Source organism: Oppia nitens, unplaced genomic scaffold, assembly GCF_028296485.1.
Source record: "Oppia nitens isolate AA-2021 unplaced genomic scaffold, nextdenovo-longstitch-racon4-pilon3 scaffold19_pilon_pilon_pilon, whole genome shotgun sequence".
Classification (NCBI taxonomy): domain Eukaryota; kingdom Metazoa; phylum Arthropoda; class Arachnida; order Sarcoptiformes; family Oppiidae; genus Oppia; species Oppia nitens.
The window spans coordinates 491848-508466 of NW_026533198.1; the positions used below are offsets into that span (position 1 = coordinate 491848).

At 29.4% G+C, this 16619-nt stretch overlaps 8 protein-coding genes across 8 annotated transcripts; 2 read left to right on the forward strand and 6 right to left on the reverse strand.

Annotated features, from left to right (window-relative positions):
• Window positions 1-133: 133 nt before the first annotated feature.
• On the forward strand, window positions 134-1055 carry LOC128966124 (DNA-directed RNA polymerase I subunit RPA43-like). The gene is made up of 3 exons (XM_054312938.1): window positions 134-444; window positions 539-694; window positions 821-1055. Exons 1-3 carry the CDS (start codon window positions 260-262, stop codon window positions 1053-1055), a joined length of 576 nt encoding a protein of 191 aa, XP_054168913.1. The 5' UTR covers window positions 134-259.
• Window positions 1056-1745: 690 nt separating this feature from the next.
• Window positions 1746-2126, forward strand: LOC128966042 (TP53-regulated inhibitor of apoptosis 1-like). Its single transcript, XM_054312844.1, has one exon. It carries the CDS (start codon window positions 1816-1818, stop codon window positions 2080-2082), a length of 267 nt encoding a protein of 88 aa, XP_054168819.1. The 5' UTR covers window positions 1746-1815; the 3' UTR covers window positions 2083-2126.
• A 160-nt stretch (window positions 2127-2286) lies between these two features.
• On the reverse strand, window positions 2287-2859 carry LOC128966125 (dynactin subunit 3-like). The gene has a single exon (XM_054312939.1). The coding sequence runs from the start codon at window positions 2848-2850 to the stop codon at window positions 2287-2289; it is 564 nt and encodes a 187-aa protein (XP_054168914.1). The 5' UTR covers window positions 2851-2859.
• Window positions 2860-4497: 1638 nt separating this feature from the next.
• On the reverse strand, window positions 4498-6206 carry LOC128966126 (glutamate receptor ionotropic, delta-1-like). The gene is made up of 6 exons (XM_054312940.1): window positions 6126-6206; window positions 5847-6038; window positions 5498-5789; window positions 4881-5409; window positions 4653-4773; window positions 4498-4524 (listed from the first exon to the last, which is right to left on the reverse strand). The coding sequence occupies exons 1-6, from the start codon at window positions 6204-6206 to the stop codon at window positions 4498-4500; spliced, it is 1242 nt and encodes a 413-aa protein (XP_054168915.1).
• A 1762-nt stretch (window positions 6207-7968) lies between these two features.
• On the reverse strand, window positions 7969-9908 carry LOC128966026 (origin recognition complex subunit 1-like). Its single transcript, XM_054312827.1, has 3 exons — window positions 9194-9908; window positions 8909-9071; window positions 7969-8832 (listed from the first exon to the last, which is right to left on the reverse strand). The coding sequence occupies exons 1-3, from the start codon at window positions 9733-9735 to the stop codon at window positions 7969-7971; spliced, it is 1569 nt and encodes a 522-aa protein (XP_054168802.1). The 5' UTR covers window positions 9736-9908.
• Window positions 9909-10885: 977 nt separating this feature from the next.
• LOC128966033 (S-formylglutathione hydrolase-like) lies at window positions 10886-11998 on the reverse strand. Its single transcript, XM_054312834.1, has 2 exons — window positions 11220-11998; window positions 10886-11124 (listed from the first exon to the last, which is right to left on the reverse strand). The coding sequence occupies exons 1-2, from the start codon at window positions 11922-11924 to the stop codon at window positions 10930-10932; spliced, it is 900 nt and encodes a 299-aa protein (XP_054168809.1). The 5' UTR covers window positions 11925-11998; the 3' UTR covers window positions 10886-10929.
• A 746-nt stretch (window positions 11999-12744) lies between these two features.
• On the reverse strand, window positions 12745-14616 carry LOC128966127 (histone deacetylase 11-like). Its single transcript, XM_054312941.1, has 9 exons — window positions 14567-14616; window positions 14287-14470; window positions 13933-14188; window positions 13743-13835; window positions 13521-13668; window positions 13305-13439; window positions 13071-13185; window positions 12934-13007; window positions 12745-12835 (listed from the first exon to the last, which is right to left on the reverse strand). Exons 1-9 carry the CDS (start codon window positions 14569-14571, stop codon window positions 12745-12747), a joined length of 1101 nt encoding a protein of 366 aa, XP_054168916.1. The 5' UTR covers window positions 14572-14616.
• Window positions 14617-14651: 35 nt separating this feature from the next.
• Window positions 14652-15499, reverse strand: LOC128966021 (transmembrane protein 243-like). The gene is made up of 3 exons (XM_054312822.1): window positions 15182-15499; window positions 14930-15095; window positions 14652-14761 (listed from the first exon to the last, which is right to left on the reverse strand). The coding sequence occupies exons 1-3, from the start codon at window positions 15251-15253 to the stop codon at window positions 14652-14654; spliced, it is 348 nt and encodes a 115-aa protein (XP_054168797.1). The 5' UTR covers window positions 15254-15499.
• Window positions 15500-16619: the final 1120 nt, after the last annotated feature.

Below are 16619 nucleotides of genomic sequence, written 5' to 3' on the forward strand. Positions count from 1 at the left end.
TTTTTATACGAAACAATCAGACAAACAAACAGATGAAATAAAATCAATCAATAGTTTTATTATTTGGATTTAATTATTAATTTTTTTTTTTAAATACAATTAATTAATTAAAAATATATCTAACAATACAAATGGTATACTAAACGAAATAATTATATGATATCATAACCATCGATGAAAACTCTTTGATGAGACCAACAACAAACAAAAAGTAATAATAATAATAATTAAAAAAAGTTAATATTGTCTGTAGAGGACAATGAATAGCGGCGGCACCGACGATGACGGCGGTGGTGGCGGCGATGACCAGATTATCGACGAAAGTTGCTGTTTTGAGACCATCTATCGGGAGCTGGAGATTGCATTGGATCCCAAGTTTATCGGCAACGAAGAGCGTGCCATTCATCGTATTGTCGATAATATGAAATACAAATACAATAACGAGTTTAGTATTGTCTTCATCTTCTTATTCTTCTTCACCATCATTTGAAAGACAATTGTCATCAATTGATTTGTTTTTTCTTCTTTTTTCATTCAGACTTAAAGGCATTTTACTTGATTACAGTCACTTGAAGTTTGTCAGCGATTTGGGCCGTATTATCGATGACCAGCCGTATATCTATTGGACAATTGGCGCCCATTTCAATACATCCAATATTATCGACGGACAGTTAATTCGGGGCAAAATTAATAAGTAATTAGTTTTTTTCTGTTTGATTTAAAACCGATTGTTTTGCTGATATTACTACTACTACTACTGTGGGGATTGGTATCTGATTTAATATAACTGTTTGTTTTTGTTTGATTTTTCTTGAAATAGGATGGGATCGTCATATTGCGGTACAATGATTGGCGGCTGTATCGATGCCACTATCTATATGGGCGACGATGTCGATGAAAATCTAGTGATGCCATACATCCGATTGGATCAGGAGATCATATTTCGTGTCCAACGATTTGAATCAAGCAATTGTTTTATTGAGGGTATCATCGATGCCAAGTGTTTCGATAAAATCAAACAATTAATACCATTAGTTGACAACTATTTTGAATGAATATATATTTATATAATTTATATCATATATAAATTGTTTGTATATTTTATATTATAATTTTTTTTATATATATAGAAATATTTGACTAAAATTTAAGCAATAATTTTAATTAATAATAATAAAAAAAAATAGTTGTCTTAAAAATAATAAAATAATAGCCAAATATTTCACTTATTTATATGGATTTATTAGACATCGATTCACTGTATAAATTCATTGCTAAAACATAATTAATTTAAATAAATATATAATAATTTAACAAATAATTTTTAACTTAAATTCATATTTATAAAAAAAACAATACAATTACCATAAAACTTACACAAATATTTAACATGAATTTAATTTATAAATATTTTATTTTTAATTAACTTAATTTTTAAAAAATTGACCTGTATAATTTTATTTTCAATTAATAAGTTTCTGAAAACAAACAAAATTTAGCTTGCTAATCGGTCCCCTTACTATATTTTAGTATAATACAAAAAGTACCAATCAATAGGAACAAATAGGTACATAAAATTGGGCCCATTTTAGATATATATAATTTTTCAAATGCAATGCATGTGTTTATATGTAAAACATTGCAATATTTTAGTCGATTATTATTATTATTATTGATATTATTTTTGAATATAAATTTATTTATATATTATTTTTCAATTATATGTATTTTATATTTACTGTAAACTAAATGTATGTATTAATTGCTGCCAACCGATGATTACTAGTTATTATTTCTTCATATATATTACCGGCGATGAACAGCATTGGCAAAGACTGTAATGAACTGAAAAGACAATACGAAAACTGTTTTAACGGCTGGTTTGCCGACAAATATCTGAAAGGTGTGGCCGTAGCCGACGGCGGCGGTGACCAACCGTGTCAGCTGTTGTTCAAACTGTATCAAAGTTGTGTGAAAAAGGCATTGACTGAACAAAAGATCGACATCTGGGAGATCGATAGGAATGTCTTGGGAACCGATGGCGAATCTAAAGAGCCCAACAACGATAAGTCGAAGAAATAGCGGTAAAATAAAAACATTTATAGTATAGTCAGTCACACCCGTTCTGGCCATCATTTTCTTGATGATAATGATATATCATTATATAAAATAATTTAATTTAATATACAAATAGATATCAATTGTTTTTTTAAAAATTAAATAATAGTTTTTTTTATTATCCAAATAATATCATATAATTAATAAAAAGTTTTATTAAAAATAAAGTTACGATCGCTTAGTATTATTACGACTCTTGTGTTTGACCTCCAGATCGGTGATCACTTGATCCCAGTACTGAAGTTGTTGTTTGATATTATCGAGCCATTCATTGTACGTCAGAAGCAATTGTCTACTTTTTTCGCCAATCTTTGCCGACTCCTGGCTCTGACTTAAACCAATCAGACGAATACCATTGAGTTTATTGTCAAACTTATCGAAATCGCGTAGATGTGGCAAATCGATAACTGAAGACAATTGATCCACTCGTTCCAAACCTGTTGATTCTTCTTTGATCTGGTCTTCAAAGTTGACAATTTGTTCCAGTTTTGATGAATCAGTTGCCGTCAATCGATCAATGTATTCCGTGTCCAAATACTTGTCCAATTGGCGACATTTTTTATAGCAATTGTTAAACCTGTCTTTGCCAGCGGTTAGCTCTTTGAGTTTGCCATCGATTTGTAGCAATTGATCCGTAAGACACTGTTGTTGTTGGCCATTGTTTCGTTGACTCAATAGCCGATCCTCGAGTGTCTTCAGACGCATCTCCAGTAAGTCCAATGCCGAAGACATTGTCTATAGAAATGATCGATAAGATTATCGTTTCGGTGGTCGAAGAAAACAAAAAAAATGGGATCAAATTGTTGTCCAATTTTTTTTTATTGTTGAAGACATTGACTGACAGACTGACAGTCAATGAGTTTATTACACAACGACTGTACAAAAAAGGGATCGTTTAGTAATTAAAAAAGTTTTATTTGAAGGCTTTTTGCTATACATTAGTAGTAATAGTAGTGTTGAGACCTATCAATGAAAATATGGGAACCGATTGAGTGATCAATTGATTGATTGATTTTTCGAGTGGACAATCAAATTCTAAGCCGTCATCAGATTTACCGCTGCCGTCGCCGATGTTGACCACTGTGTATATGAAAATGATTGCCTAATCCGCGCGTTTGCCATTTAAAGGCGCGCCAAATGTGTTAACAAAATAAAACACGTGTGGATCTCCTCCTCCTCCTTGTCCTCCTTGAAGATTAATTTAGTTTTTTTTAAACAAATTGATCCACAAATTGTTTTTCTTGATTGTAATATTAAAATGATGTCCAAAGACATGTTATTGATCGACACGTGTCTGGTTAACCAACAACAACAGCCGATGACGACAATTATGACTACAATGGCCACCGGCGGCGGCGATGATGATGGTGGTGGTGGTATCGCAGCAGCCGTCGCCGATAGACACCAACAGATGAGTCGATGGCATTCACCAAATACAAGACAACTGTGCAGAGATCGGCTGATGTCTAGACTGAAACAAAGCCACGAAATGCGATCATCACTAGTGGATCGGATGAGGAAAATCAATATCAGAGACTTGGATGACACCGACGGCAACGGTATGACTGTCGACGAAGACTTTGTCGATACAGAATTGGAACATATCATCCGTAACGACGACAACATGAACGACATCAGCGGCGAAGAACTGCAGCAATTAACTGAAGAAGTTAAACAAGAATTTCTTGAAGAACAAAACAAATCGTGGGAAGGCTTACAAACCAAAGAAGACCAGCAAAAAAGTCTGAAATTTTTGAATGTTCTTCAGTCAAGACATGCCATCCTATGTCCCTATTGTCGTACATATGAATTACAACTATCGGCCGGCTATTTGACATGTAGTTCCTGTTTGATTCGTTTCGAAACCAATCTGTCCATCGATGAGATCATTCAACGATTGTACGATATCTTGAACTATCATCAGATGAGCGGCTGCATTGATCGGTTCCCTCAGTTCAATATGTTTCAGTCCAATCTGATTATCTATTGCGACACTTGTCCATTGCATCAGTGTGTCCTCTGATGATGATAATGATGATGACGGAGGAGATGATAATACTTAAGATGATAGCCAACCCATCGATCACTGCCATCATTAAACTGAACCACAATATCATAACAAATTGTATATCTATACTGTATATCAATAATTTAATTATAAATTTTATATTAATTTATATAGTTTTTTTGTGTATAATTTTTTTTAATAAGTTTTTTTAGTGATTTTATTTTTTATTGAATTTAATTTATAAATTTTTTTAATGAGCTTTTTAGCTGTAATCAAATATAGTTTATAAACAATTTTTTTTAATGATTTATACAATTTTTTGTTTTTGTTGTTATAATAATATTATACGCGATAATTGTTTTGTTAAGTATTTAGCTCTCAATTTGATTTGTCTTAATCTAATTGATTTGTTTTGTAAATTAACTAATAATTCACTGAAAAATATAACGATTGAAATAAAGAGACCAATTAGACAAATGTAGAAAATTGTTTGTATGTCTTCTAGTTTTAGTTGTTTTATTAAAACTATCGGTGAGTTGTTGTCTGTATGGCCACCGCCGCCGCCGCCACCACCACCACCACCGACGGCATTCATTGTCTCAGTCATCCAGTTATCAAATAAACCATTTTCAGTGAACTGTTCAATACTTTTTTTTTTGGAAAAAGTAGTTCCCATTAAATAAAAAAAAAGTTTTTATATATATTTAAATTAATAAACAAAATGTTTTGCTTCTACGGTATATACTGTACTTACGCCTTGTTCATCGACCGGAGCAATGGTGAACCCTTTTGCAGGGCCATTGCCATCTGATCCATCATCAATGTTTCAGACGAGACATGCATTTCGACTTTGGCGTACTTACGTATGCCATAGAATATGGGAACCGATGTATAGATAAATATGACATTCCTCTTGGCTGCTCCCTGTCCTCCTCCTCCTTCATTGATCCTATCGATACCCGTATTGGTCGAGCCGGGCATCAGTAGTTCGCGGGATGTCTTATTAATATTTTTCCCGATATAGTAATAGTCGCTACAACACGAACTGCGGACAAACAGATCGAAATAAGCCGAATTGGGAACCGTTATCACTGAATAGCGATCGGCTAGTTTGCTGGCCCTGACCAGATCATCTAGCGATTCAATTGGTTCATCATATTCGGGAACAGTTAGTATTGAGAAAAATATTCCCGAATAGGTTTTCATTAGTATCATTGTCGACATTAGCCAAAGACATATTATCAGTCGTAACGACAGATATTTTGAATCAATTATTATTATGGCTATAATTATGTGCGTGTTTTCAAAAAATAAAATAAAATTTAAATACAATTACCGGTAAATTAATATATATATATTTTTTGGTCATACATTGCTGTAATAGTGTGCCGAATAGGGTAATGGATATCGAGTCGACCCGATTAGCACCGGGATGTTTGATCCGATAGATGTACTGTAGGAATAGGGTTGTTATGATAAATGTCATGACTATGGCCAGCCAGACATTAGTCGAAAACGGTGTTATTGTAATCCATGTGCGCGACTTCAGGCCCGGTTTGGTGGCCACAAACGTTACGGGAACTGTTATGTAGGCTTTGGTAAAGTCTACGGCCTTTGACCGTTCGCTATTGCGGGTCAGGTCACAGATAGCCAAGTCTGCAGTCTATTATTAGTTAATTAATTAATTAATTTGTTAATCAAATAAATCAATAAAAAATACTTTATTATAGAGATGGCCAACACTTCCCATCCAAACCCCATTCTGTAGACTACCCCAGCTTTGGTTGGCGTAAACCAATTCAATGGTAAAATTGAATCGGTTGGCCATCAGTTTAATCATATTGAACTCAATTGATTTTTTCATCACATATTTACCATCGGAATCATATCCCAGATCACAATACGGCAAATCCTTTTTTAATGATTTTAGACAACAAATTATTATATCATAGGATTCACAGCAAAAAATAATTTTTAAAAAATTTAATAAAATACTTACAATATTGACAGCAACTTTGAGTTGAGTACCATTAAGATTGCAAACACTTGATGTCAACATTTGTCTAACATTGGGATCCATTGAATACAATATACCATTATATGAATGACAACCATTGATGACGGGTCTGATGTATGAAACCTTAACATCAGTCAAATCACTGACATATCTAATGATAAGACAACGAAAATTGTTAAACTTGTGATAGATTTTTAACTCGAGATCCGGAAGTAAATCACTTTTCAATACTATAATAAAGTTAATATTCATTGAAAAATGATTGTTAAATAAATTATCAGTAATTTTATTATTATTATTAAATTCATGTTCACTATTGAATTCAATTATCAAATAGAGATCTTTTTGTTCAAAAAACAACAAATCAATACTACTTTCTATAGAATATTCTTGATTTAGTTCATCTAATGATCTCATCAGACAATAGCATGAATTTTCATTTAAATATCTACTAATCAACGATTGATTTAATAGATTTGTATAAAATATATGTGTTTTGTTGATTGAATGAAAACAGATTTTATTTTTAAGAAAATCATTAAAATTATTATCAATAAACACTGATTCACTTTTATTGATACATATATAATAAACTAATAATATTAATATTATTATTGTATAATAATATTTTCTCATTTTTTATATAATAAATTATTTAGTGATTAAAATACATAATTAAAATATACAAATATTTATATATATATATATATATATAACTTAATATCGTTTACTTAAAAAAATTATCAAAAAATAATTTAACATAAAATAAAACAATAAATATTTTTAATTTAATTAATAACTTTTTAACTAATATTTACATAACTATTTGAATAAATATATATTATCTTATATTCTACTAACACTTATACAGTATTTATGTGTATCAAATAAAACATCAAATTATAAATTATAAATAAGTTTAATAATAATATAATAATAATAAAATTGACGAATTGATAACATGTTTTATATACAGTATATATAATATATTATATTATATATATTTATTATATTAATATTGTATATAACTTTCGCAAGAATTGAATTTGTTAATAATAATAATAATAATAATACTACATAGTATAGTATTATAACTTTCAAAAATTATAATTATGGGTTTAACTAGTTTTTAGTTATTGACTAAATACAGTATAATAATGTATTGAGCAATAAATTATAGGTTTAATGTAATATTAAATATAAATTTGATATAACTTTACAAATAAAAATAATAAAACTAACAAAAAGTGCACCAAATTTCCAATGAAATTAAAAACACATTAACAAAAAAAATAATAAAAAAAAGAAAGTTAACAATACTTTATATAAAATACTTCAATAATTTTTCAAAAATTATATTGTATTTTATTATTTTTCAATATTAGTATTCAAAAATAAAACAAAATTATTTACACTAAATAATTCTTATGCAATATTCAAATATTTTATTAAATCGATTATAAAAAAAATATTTATATACAGAAAAAATAATAATATTTAATAATTGATAACAATTTTTGGTTTGTTTTGTGCAATTTAATTAATAATTTTAAAAACACATTGAAAAATATATCATAAAAATTATTGATATAAAAATACTAAATACTTATCTAATCATAGATTAATAGTAAGTATTTTAAAATTAAAATCCATGTTATTGTCTAATGAGATCATTAGATGAATTAAATCAAGAATATTCTATAGAAAGTATTGATTTTTTTGTTGTTGTTTTGAATTCAATAGTTAACATGAATTTAATACATAATTTAATTAATAAAAAGTGTGTTAAAAAAAGTATTTAAAAAACAAAAACATTTTGTTTTTTTCAAGACATCTTCAGTGCAAAATTAATGTCATCGACGGATATATTCAGACGAATTTTCTTGAAGAGATGTGAAACACTTTTTTCGACAATTATCAGTCGCGATGTATGCAAATTGTAGGCAATTTTCTCCAATTCGACAGTACTGGGTATGTAGTGGCCCTCGAAACGGCATATTTCGATATGATGTTGATAGACATCTATGAAGTTGGCCTCTTCGACACCGGATATCCGAAAATCTTGACAAACGGCCTGAAGAAACACCTGTTCCTGCAGCGGTGCCAGACGTATGCGAACCAATTTCAACGAATTGAATATCTCTTTCAGTGCCTGATCGACACTTTCCATGGAAACAGTTGACTGTAGCTCCTGCTGCTGCTGGTCATCTTCATCATCGGCAGCGGCGGCGGCGGTCAACTGTGCAGTTTGAACAGCCAGACGGCATATGTCCAGCGCTCTGCGAGCATCGCCAGAAACGGCAGCCACTTTTCGGCTGATCAGTTTCAGTGCATCCGAATCGAAAACATGCAACAGTCCAGTCAATCGGGAAGTGATAATCGATTCCAGTTCTTGCCACGAATACGGATGAAATGCTAGTCGAGTTAGTCCGATACGACTCGCCACACGATTTATCATTAGTTTTTCTGGTAAATCCATTGAGTTGGCAATGGCTAAGACTATTAGTTTGGAATTGTGTCGAGTGGGCCAATCAAACAGATGATACAAAATGTTTTGTTTGCGTGTCCTCAGCAGATCCAGTTCGTCGACAAATAAGATGACAAACTCGTGATCGGGATCGCAGTCAGAGAATCGGTCGTTCAGTGTATCGGCCGCTGCTTCCGATGATCTCTTTTCGCCCGTCAATTCCTGTATAAGATTTTGAGTTCAAGAAAAAACATAATCATTAGATATATTAACCAATCATATCATAACAATCGCATACGTGAAGAATATGGACATAACACTGATACGGATCACTCAGTTTAAGTCCATTGACTTCGATCCACTTAAACGCCGGATATTTGCTGTCGGCTTCCAGTTTGCGTTTAACTTCGCGAACAGTGGCCGTCTTTCCCGTTCCGGGCACTCCCGATATGTACATACATCTGATGTCGATTGAAAATCAATCAAGTATTAGAAGTAGTAGTGGTCATCATCGGTAGAATCAAAACAAAAAAACAGTTATCAGTCGTTATCAATCACTTTCATTAAGATATCAGATCCATACCCTCCGTTGCCTTCGATGAGCTTATTCTCGATATAATTGAATATATCGGTAAATTGTGATCCACGACACGGAAGCGATTCGGGAGTCGAATTGGACGACAATCTCTGAAGAGCCAAATCTAGACACTCTTTGTTTGATAATGTCTTCTTTTTATTCTTATTCTTCGGTGTCTTTGTCGACAACGATGTCTTATTTAATGTCTTTGTCGGCGACGACGACAGCGTTTTCTTTGGTGTCTTTGTTGGCGACGACAACAGCTTCTTCTTTGGTATCTTTGTCGGCGGCGGCGACAACCTCTTCCTCAGTGTCTTTGTCGTCGACGACCGCGTCTTCTTTGTTGTTATTGTTGGCGACGACAACGGCTTCTTCGGTGTCTTTGTCGGCGACGACAACTGTTTTGGTGTCTTTGTCGTCGACGACCTCGTCTTCTTTGTTATCATTGTTGGCGATGACGACAATGTCTTGTTGGGTGTCTTTGTCGGCGACGGTGACGACGACGACGATAACAACAACAACTTCTTCACTCTTTGATTTGATTTCATTGTTTAGTTATAAATGACTGAATGAATGAACGAATTGAATCCAATTAGTTATCGGTTAATAATCTTAAGACAAATCAATTGATTAGACATTTAATTATCCAAACAATGGTTTATAAAACACAATCATCTGATCCATTGATTTTATCATTAGTTTTCTTCTCTGTAAAACTTTTTTTGTTTGTTTTTGTTTGTTGTGATTATTATTATTATTATTATTATTATTATTATTATTATTATTATTTGCCAATCAATTGGTTTGATATTTAAAAAAAAAACTTTATATAAATTACTTTAATATTTAAATCAAATAATAATACTATAAAAACATATGTTTTCATGTGTTTTCCCACCAAAAATAATATAAATGTTTTTATAAAAAAAAACTTTTTAAAAGTATTATTAATAACTAAAACACAATAAACTTTTGTTTTTAGACTTTAATTTTAAGGCATAACTTACGTCAATAGTACTATCATTTAAATGTATATAAATTCATTGAAAAATAACTTTTTTTATTTTTATTTGTTTTATTGGATTCAAAGTTTTAATATGCAATTAAAAATAAAATTATAAAATTTTTAAAAGTAATAAATTAAATGATTATTAAAATCAAAAATTAACTATAACTATATATATAAGACATAAAATATCTTATTAATTAAAAATAAAATAAATTATTTATAGTTTTTTTTGTATTCATAATTTTAATTTTCATAATTAATAATTTATAGTATAGTTTTTCGAGTTAGTTATTAAAAAGTTATTTTTTATACAAAAAATATATATATTTAAAAATATAATTTAGCAAAATGTATTAATTCTCTGATTTAAAATTTATTGTTTAAAAAAAATAAAAACTTTTAATCGATAGTACAGTAGAATAATAATAATTATACAAAAATTAATGATAATAATAATGCAAAATCATAAATAATTAATTAAAAAATTTCCTATTCATATATTGTTATATATTATTAATTGAATTACCAGTACATGTTTAAATATAATATACAGTATAATATCATCAACAACAAAAAATTATCTAGCTAACATTACATTATTAAACTTAATGATTGTGTTCAATTTATTTATTAGTTTTTTTATAAACTAAAAATTAAATAATTAATTAAATTATCAAAATTATTAATATATATAGTAATCATCAATTAGTCAGTTAGTCATCAATGGTTTAATTTATTTTTCTTCAGCTAACAATTCATACAATATAGTTGAATGATGTCTAATATGTTCGCCAATATAAGTGGACACATGAAATGATGAATGATCGTAGCCATCGTGCAAATGATAGTCAATCGGTATATTAGCCGATAGACAGGCGTCCACAAAGTTTTGGCACCGAAGTGCCGGCATATATGGATCGACAGTTCCCTACAACAACAAAAAATATATAATATATTGATATACATCCTTATAATTGTTTTAGTAGTGTATAGATTAGGTACTAATACTACTAATAATAATACCCAATCAACAAGCAAATTAAGTGCTGGACCCCGGTATTTGGTAACCAATACCGATGCATCCCATTCCTCCCAAACATTACCCGTATTATCGCCCAAATAACCGGATAACCATTTTTTACTCCATCCATCTTTAGTCGGATTGGCTAACGGTGCCAATGCTGATACTGATTTATAGAGGCCTGGATTTTTCAATGCACATACCAGTGCTCCGTGACCACCCATACTGTGACCGAAAATCGATTTCAAACCCACAATAACCGGAAAATTATGTTCAATAACTTCGGGCAGCTCTTTGGTAATATACGAATGCATACGATAGTGTTGGCGCCATTTCGGTTCGGTGGCGTCCACATAGAATCCGGCACTACTGCCAAAATCGGGATCCGTGTGCTGGCCATCAATGTCGACGCCACGCGGACTGGTATCCGTACCGACCACTATCACTCCCTGTTCGGCAGCGTATCTCTGGAAACCGGTTTTAATAATAAACTCTTGTTCGCTGTTATGCAGACCCGGCAAATAGTAGATGACCGGCACTTTCTGGCCACCGGTATTGCTGCCGTCGGTAGTGACAACTTTTGGCGGTAAATATATGGAAAATTTCATCCGACACTGACATTCGCGACTCTGATGACTGTAGACTTCCTGTCGGCCGCCAAAACAGGCCGAACTGGACACTAATTCTGCCGATAAGTTGTCAGACATTTTTACATTAAAAATATATATATAGTTATACTGTTGTAATGTTAGGCTTGTATTGTATAATACGGTATATAATTAATTAATAGGAATTATTATTATAATTACTATTAAATTTATACTATTTTTTATACATATATATGAGTTTTAGTACATATATGGGATATACAGTATATATATACTGTGAAATAAATTTATTATAATAAATAAAAATGTCATTTCATTATCAAATGAAATATACAAGTATTAGTGATTACGGTAATCATAAAAAAATATCTTATAAGTACTAAAAAAAATTTAAGATATATTGAATACTGTATAATAAAATTTATTTAGAAAAATTAATTATATAATTAAATATTTATAGTTAATTCATTGGATTGTTTACTAATTGTTTTTTAAATATTTAAAATAAAACAATTTATTTATATTTATTATAAAAGTAGCTGAATCAAGGTCAATTTTGTTGATTATATAGAGTACTAATATAACGTTAATAACAATTATTATTTTTATAGCAGTTATGGTTAGATGGGGAGTATGACATCCCATGTAGTGATGGATAGGAGTACTTACTTTTAAATTAAAACATTTTTATTATCAATTTTTTTAAAACAACAATTTTTTAATATTTACAAACTATATTATTATAAATTATGCACAAAAATAAGTAAAATAATAAAATCCATTTGTTTATAGACTATAATAAAATAATTAACATAATCTTTATATTATCATTATTATTATTATTATTAGCTATCATATCAAATATATTTTTTTTTAAAATAAAGCTATTAATTGACTTATAATAATCGCAATTTTCTAATCAATTGTTGATGACATCCAATATTTGTTTATCAAACAGATTGCGAATTGATTGGGCTATCACTTGAGCACTACTTCTTTGATAACCACCACTGGATGTGTTTGAAGACATTTAATAAGATATTAAAAAAATAAATATTAGCAAAAAAAATTCAAAAATATAATACAAATAATAAATAATAATTTATACCTCAATAGCATTACTATTGAAATGTTATATTGTTTGGCAAAACTAAAAACAATTTCATCGCGTTTTGTAATTCCCTATTAAATAAATAAATAAATAATTTTTATTATATATATAATTAAATACTATACAAAACTAACATTTGCTGATATCCTTAGCCGACCCAATGGATCGCCAATTAAGATATCAGTTCCGGCATTATATATAATCAAATCGGGCTTAAAATGATCGGTAGTTAATATGGCCTCCATATGACTACACGGAAAAAATATCGGTAATTATTTTTTGGTGAATAATTTTTTTAAAAAAATAATTAAATAACTATCAGAAACAAAATAAAATCAATAAATAAATAATAATAATAATATCCATACAATTCAAGTAATGATAAGTATTCCTTGTCGTCGATCTTTGACTTGAGATAAATAACACGATTGATGGCCGTCTCGGCGATTGTGTCGCCCGGAAATATATTCGGGTTAAATAAGTCCAATATGTATATCCTTTTCCTATTAAAAAAAAATAAAATAAATTTAATTTCAAAAAACAACAATAAATGTTATTATAATCTATTTGTTTTGTATACTAACTGTTCCGGCGGTTTCATAGATAGGACATCCCGTGCGTAGCCATTACCCTGATGTACGTCACAGTCGACAATCAAAATGTTTAATCTGTCGCTAACTTCTTGCCATAGATAGCGAATGGTTAGCGTAATGTCAGCAAACAAACAGAAACCTATAAACAAAACAAAAATAAATTATTTACCGGTAATTAAAAAAAAAATATTACCAAAAAAATATGACACAAACCTTGAGCACTGTTAGCACTGCAATGATGAAAACCGCCGCCAATATTGATAGCCCAGCCGTACTTAAGTGCCAGAAAACCGGCCAAAATTGAACCTAATATTTCAACCGATAGATTTCAACAACAAAAAAAATTATTGTAAATTAATTATAACCACTAATTCAAATGAAAAAACTTATGACAAACACAAACCAGAGGTCTGCCATTTGATTGGTTGCAATAGTTTTCGTTCGGTTATACATATCGGACACAAAACCAGTGGACAAACTTCCGATGCTTTGGCCACCGATAGTGGCGAACAATGCATACGACAAATAAAACTTCTTGTATGAACTAATGATAGTTCATCTTTGGTTATGTAATGAGATGGAGATATACAATATGTTAGTGTGTTGTTGTTGTTGTTGTTGTTGTCGATGATGTCATGGGAGGATCCTTTCGGATATTTCTTCGGTAAAGAAAACAAATTTTTTTTTGATGAAAATTACCAAACAATTAGATGAAATATAATATACTGTATATATAAACAATACAAATGTCAAATACAATTTTGAAATATTCTTCAAGATTTGCCGCTATTTTTGACCACTTTTTCGTATCGAACGGATGAATAGTTTCAATTTTGAAGAAGTAGACATCGTAGCTGCTATTATAGACAATCGGCATAAAATGGTCGACACATTTGCGGTAAGCGTGAAGCGGATGATTGGATGAAATGTTTTTGAAATCACTGTTTATTTTAAAAAAAATTATGTGAAATTTAAATTTTTAAAAAAAAATTGACAATTAATATGATGTGATTAATAGGATCTATTAAGACAGTAACCTCATAGTAGTAGTAGTAGTAGTAGTAGTAGTAGTAGTAGTAATGGATGTGGTGATGGTGATGATGATTGATTAGACAATCACAGTCACTTAGTACTACTGTTTCGGTGATAGTAGACAATGGCAACAATACAGAGGACACAGATGTTGATTGAATTCCAGAGTAATAGGTAACGAAATTTCGGGTCTAAATCGCCTGTAAATTATATACAAAATAATAAAATATAAAATGATTGTTAGATCAGATGACAAACAAACAAACAAATGAAAATACAAATTAAACACAAAAAAATCGTGACAACAATCCAAATGCCAATCCGATTGTTGTCTTCGTGTTATTTGTTAATTGTTTTTAGTTTAATACCTAATCGATACCATTGGATGAGCAGTGCGTGTGAGGCAACAAACGACAGGATGACTACAATTGTTATCAGATTAATGGCACTGAACTGAATGGTCAACAATGTAATGATGGCTATCAGCAGAAGAATACCGCACAACGAAAATAATGATATATTGATAATCCGATCCTACCATATATGGTGGTCAAGAAGACATAAATTAATAAATAAAAAAGAAGTGTTATTTTCAGATAATATCCATCTTATATACTAACCCTATGATGAGATCCATCTCCAAACAGTGGTCTATTAGATGTTACCAATGGTTCCCTTTCGAGACCATTCATTATACGACCACTTCTTCAGTGGATAGAGAGAGAGAGAGAGAGAGAGAGAGAGAGAGAGAGAGAGAGAGAGAGAGAGAGAGCTCTAGAGGGAGGTCTTTGATGTCTATGTCTTCAGTTTGTGTTGTTAGCTGTCGTCGTTGTCGTCGATGAAACACTTGTGGATTATTGTCTCATTTGATCACTTGGTTGGGTTGGTTGAGTTGGATCTGTTTGAAAGAAGTAACAGTAGGTGTGTATCAGTTACCACACACTATATATATATATATATGTTTTACAACAACTGTACTGACATTTACTGTCAAAAAAAACATTACTATTATTATAATATAAATACATATAAATTAAAAGTATATATTAATAGTAAACATATAACACACTTGACGTCAACATATGATATGATATTATTATTATTATTATTAATGTAAATGTATTAATACGTTAAACTCTATACACAGTACTGTATATCATAACAGTGTAAATGTGTTTATAATACAGTAAACATTTCGATTTATGCAGTATAGGAAAGCACTGTTTATACTATGCTTATATGAAATCCACTAAAAGTTCATTAAAATAAACAAATTTATTAAATATTAAAAATATTATTTTCAAATTAACTAATATTATACTAATCTTTAATTTATCAATTATATTAATATTATATCAATTATAAAGATTATTTTAAGAAATAACATAAACATTAAAAATAATAATAACTATAATCACTAATTAATTAATAAGGTTGTGCATCGCAATCAGGAAATAAAAATCAAATTAAATATAAATAACTAAATATAAATAATAACTAAATATAAATAATAACTAAATTTTAATAATAACTAAATTTTAAGAATAACTAAATTTTAATAATAACTAAATTTTAATAATAACTAAATATGTCTGAATTCTATCAACTAATTTTTTAACCAAATTATTCAATTTATTCAAATTAAAAAATAAAAATAATGTATAATTAGAAATAATTAAAATAGTAATATTTTTTGTTATAATTAATAAATAATGGAATAATTTTATACTTTATTAATTTTTAGATTGCTACAAGTATTTAAAAATATTTGTTTATTAATATTTCATAAAAATATAATCATTACATACATTAACAAATACAAAGACAAAATGATTTATTTTATTAAGTAATTTTTCATATTAATTGTTTAAACTTCAAAAATTTAAAAATAATGTTATTATAAACTAATATCTTATAAATAATTTAACAAAATTTAACTAAAATTACAATATTTAAATTAAAAATAACGAATTATTAAAATTAATGTCTATAAATTTAATTATATTATAAGCATTAATGTGATAAAAGTAGTTAAAAAATACTGTTTTTATTTAATTT